At 37.6% G+C, this 4,492-nt stretch overlaps 1 protein-coding gene across 1 annotated transcript; it reads right to left on the bottom strand.

The window, feature by feature from the left end:
- Positions 1 to 349: 349 nt before the first annotated feature.
- LOC103429688 (probable serine/threonine-protein kinase PBL7) lies at positions 350 to 4,226 on the bottom strand. Its single transcript, XM_008367820.4, has 6 exons — positions 3,622 to 4,226; positions 2,968 to 3,233; positions 1,546 to 1,928; positions 981 to 1,113; positions 797 to 886; positions 350 to 689 (listed from the first exon to the last, which is right to left on the bottom strand). The coding sequence occupies exons 1-6, from the start codon at positions 3,941 to 3,943 to the stop codon at positions 528 to 530; spliced, it is 1,356 nt and encodes a 451-aa protein (XP_008366042.2). The 5' UTR covers positions 3,944 to 4,226; the 3' UTR covers positions 350 to 527.
- Positions 4,227 to 4,492: the final 266 nt, after the last annotated feature.

The raw sequence follows: 4,492 nt of genomic DNA, 5'->3' as shown, positions 1-4,492 counted from the left end.
GGAAGCTAAAGAAGGGTGTTCAAGTAAGATGGAAGTGATCAACAAGTTTAGTTGCACAATCTTTTTTTGTTATAGATCTATCCATCTACTTAGGTTATTTTAATGGTTTAGAAAATGTACTTTGGTTGCTTCTTCTGCTTCTTTCTCTTTTAAAGACCAATTCTTGAACCTGATGTTAATCAATTATTAATTTAGAACCCAAAAAAATGTGTTAGAATGCTTGTAAACAGGAGGTAATCACAGCTAATAAATTAGGACTAATTAACCTGTTTTCAAAGTTAATTAAACTATACTAGCCGATCAAGAATGCATGTGTACCCTCATTGAAATTTTGCACTTGTTGCTCCTATGTTTGTAAGGTTGGTGCTTTCCCATATTATTTGAAATGTGATCCAAATGAAGCATTTTTACCTTCAGGAGTCAACCGTACTTAAACTCAATGAAAGATCGATCCACATTTTTGCTTCAATTTGCAGTTTTCACATGAACCCTAATCCATTTTTTTTTCTTTTTATCTGGAGGAAACCCTAATACCTTGGACTTGGTGTTTGATTCAGAAACCTAGACGAACCAGAGGAAGCACCATAACAGGAGTTTTTAACCAGAGGAATTAGAGATGGTACGACATCCGTCATTAGAGGCCGATATTCAGCTTCTGGCTGCACACACATTGCTGCAATAGCTGCTATCTATAAAAACAACAATTATGACAAGAAAATTGTGTTAGTTAAACCATTTAGAATCAATAAGTTTCTGGTGATGATTATATAATTAATAGGAACCTAGCTAAGCTGACCTGAATTAGATCCCGCTGTGAGAATTGCCCCTGAAGAACTGGATCAACCATTTCCAATACTTTCTCTCTGTTAGTTAACCTTGGAAGAGCCTGATTAATCACATTACAAAAAATTTATCTACATTTAGTTTCCAGTTTGCATACATGCAGACTCACTATTAACAGAAATTTGCAGTTGACATACCCACGAGACAAGGACATGCTCTCCAGGAGGCCGTTTTGTGTCTATTGGCACGCGCCCTGTTAAGAGTTCTAAAAGAACCACGCCATAGCTGAATACATCTGATCTTGTAGTGAGCTTTCCAGTTGAGGCATACCTATATCACCAAAGATCCAAAAACTTCTTGAAGAATAAACGATCACAGTCATTAAGTTAAGAAACTAGTATTTACACAATGCCTTCTTGTACTCGGGATATTTGTAGATTCTTTTAGAAAAATGAAATCAGCAGACCTCTGTTTTTTTTTTTCTTTTCCCCTTCAATTCTTTTTTCATTTAATCAAATCCAAAAATTAGAAGAAAAAAAAATATTGAAAAGAAAAAAAAAATGTGCGAAAATTACTTCTCTTTTATTACAATATATTTTGCTCTACCCAAGTAACACTAAAGATGATAAAAATTGACAGCTAGTGTAATAGTGACATCGTATATACACCCATGTGCATGGATGCTTCTATTGCTGTGCCTATATTTGTGGTACTGAATGATAGTGAGAGGGGGTTCCATTACAGATGATATGTAGCACTCACTCTGGTGCCAGATATCCCGTGGTCCTCAGCACCTGCGTCGAAATCTGACCGTTGATCTTGTCAGAACCCATCTTGGCCAATCCGAAATCCGACACCTTGGCACGAAAGTTTTGATCCAGTAGAACATTGGTGCACTTGAAGTCTCGGTGTATAACAGATGGGGTGGCATGTTCATGGAGGAACACAAGGGCCTTGGCACAATCAAGGGCTATCCTCAATCGGGTCCCCCAATCCAACGGCTGATGATTGATTGTAGGATGCAGATGGCGTTGCAGAGTACCATGGGGCATGCATTCAAATATGAGGAGCCTATGGTGCTGGTCAGCACAATAGCCAAGTAGCTCCACCAAGTATGGAGAGTGCAACCGGCTTAGCAGATCAACCTACGATAGGGAGAAAATAGAAAAAATAAGGCATTTTTTTATAATAAAATATTTTTTTATAATAAAATAGATGATTATGCGATGGTAGCTCTATAGAATAGAATAATGTAGGACGTGAAACATTTCTCCTCATATACAAAGGCAAAGGATCCTATATGCTTTGAATTAGGCAATATATTAGGCATTTGGTATTTGGGATTTTTCAATTTGCTCTCACACCCCATGTGCAGAAACTAAATAAAACAGTTTAAGAATGGTATTGAATCCTGAAATTCAGACTCTAACTTTGTTTAATAAGACATAAACACACATTAAAAACAAAACTCATTTATCAAAACATTTGAAGGAAGCATAATGTGTGTGAGGGAGGGTTATTTAAGTCAACCCCTAAGTTTTGCTTTCCTAAGTGAGTTTAGATAAAACACAAGAACTAGGTCATAGCATTTTTTGAAAGATGTGTGTCTTGGTGTGTGCATGAGAGAGGGAGAGAGCCAAAAATCTTTTAGTGGAGGAGGATTTGCTTGCCACGAGGATATATTCCTCTCATAACATGGTGTGCCAAAGATTTTTTAGTGGAGGAGGACTTGCTTGTCATGCGGATATATTCCTCTTGTTTTTATGTGTTTCTGTGTCTCACCACCTAAAAGACACAAATGTATATATCCTCTAATTCAAGCAAGTTTTCTTCCGAATAAAAAATGACTTAAATGAAAAGGAGATGCTAAGATATTGGTGTTTAATACCAATTATGCAACACCGTGCATGGAATTTAAAATTATATACATCGTATTATTTCCATATTTAGTGGCCGACCCCACTTAATAAGAAAAAGCTTTATTGTTGTTATTTTATTATTTCCATATTTAATGTTGGGTAGGTTATGAAAGGTGTAGATAAGTCTCTTGGCCTAGGTATCTTCTAATGCATGTGAGTTTGTGTTGACATACAAATGAGCACCCTTAAGAAAAAAAACAAAATTTAGCTGAAGAAATAGAAGGATCAAATAGGAGGAAAACGCTAAATAAATTAAGTCACTCACCTCAACCCTAAAGGCACGCTCGCCTTGCCTGCCTTCCCTGCGCAGCATCTTAATTGTTGCCACTGTCCCATCTCTTAGGACCCCCTTATACACCACTCCAAACCTACCATGCCCTATCACATTTGCCTCGCTGAATTTATCAGTGGCTTCCTCGAGTTCTTTGTATGAGAACACTTGGACTCCTTTGTATCTACTTGGTGTTGTCAGTGCAGGTGCCCTAAATGACCTCCCAGAATTCCCTCCTTGGAGACACCCACCCTTCACATCTGCTCCAATTTCACACATACAAACATTAGAACTTGGACTTGCTCAAAATCATCTGTTTGGTTACCCCTCAAAATCATCTGTTTAATTACAATGGGATATAGAAGGGGTATTCCAAGTCATTCACAAGCGATGTCATGCGTTTTAGCATTTTCTCATACCAAATGTGACTAGCTTGGGATAACGACAGAGTGAGAAGAACTTACAACCGCAATCCCACTTTGGTGTTACCCAAAACCAATCATGCATTGCCGTGCATTTTAATTTTAGCACAGGGCATTGTGTGATTGAATTGAGACATGGCGATGGTGGCATCTTGATGTATGTGGGTAAGTTTCTTTTTGATAGATACATATGAAAAGGAAATAAAAGATGGGTATGTTTAATTACCTGGGCTAGAATTTAAGTCCACTGTGGTTTGAGCAATGAACCTGCTTTTTGTATTAATCAAGCTAGTCTCTTTGTAAATGTTACCATTTGTTTTCGTGGACTTGGCGAGCCGTCGAAGCATTAATAAGATGAAGATTATAGAAAGAATGACCATAACTGAGATGGTAGGTATGATGACAATGAGAACAGATTTTGAAAGAAAGAATCCATGGTGGTGGTGGTGGTAGGGCTGAGAATTTGAAAGGTGGTGTTTGTTAGTATGGTTTTTTCCGGCAAGGTCAAATGGCCCTGAGGGTGCAACAGTTGTGGTGTTAACTTCCATGAGCACAAAGCAATGCAGGAGAGGGAGAAAGGGAGAGAGGGAGGGAGGGAGGGAGGGAGCGAGAGAGAGAGAGAGAGAGAGAGAGAGAGAGAGAGAGAGAGAGAGGGGGGGGGGGGTGAGGTGTAAGTTTGTATATTGGGGGTTGAGTTTGTTTCCTTTCTAAGGACTCCATCTTTCTCTCCCTCTCTCCAAGTATGGTCATTTCACATGTTTCCTCTTTATCTCTCTCTATCTCTACCTCGTGAATAGCAAGTGGTTGTGTACTTGCTTCGTCTCTTCTTTTCTATTGTCTATACGAATTGTATCTGTGGTTGTATCAGAAAAGCCTTGGAGGTTTTGTCATCGATTCTCCACTCAAATCATTCAACTTTTCTTCGATAGTATGAAAAATAAATAACTGAAATTGAAATAAAAAAAATTAATAGTTGTGTAAAAAAAATCTAACAGTTAAAACACTTAAAATACTGAAGCAACATTATAAAAAAAATTTATTAAACACCAAAAAGATTTTGCTATTATATTTAAATAAGAATCTAATGGCAGAAAAAA

Source organism: Malus domestica, chromosome 12 (assembly GCF_042453785.1).
Source record: "Malus domestica chromosome 12, GDT2T_hap1".
Classification (NCBI taxonomy): domain Eukaryota; kingdom Viridiplantae; phylum Streptophyta; class Magnoliopsida; order Rosales; family Rosaceae; genus Malus; species Malus domestica.
The sequence above is the reverse complement of the archived record's forward strand: the minus strand, read 5'-3'. Positions and strand labels throughout refer to the sequence as shown.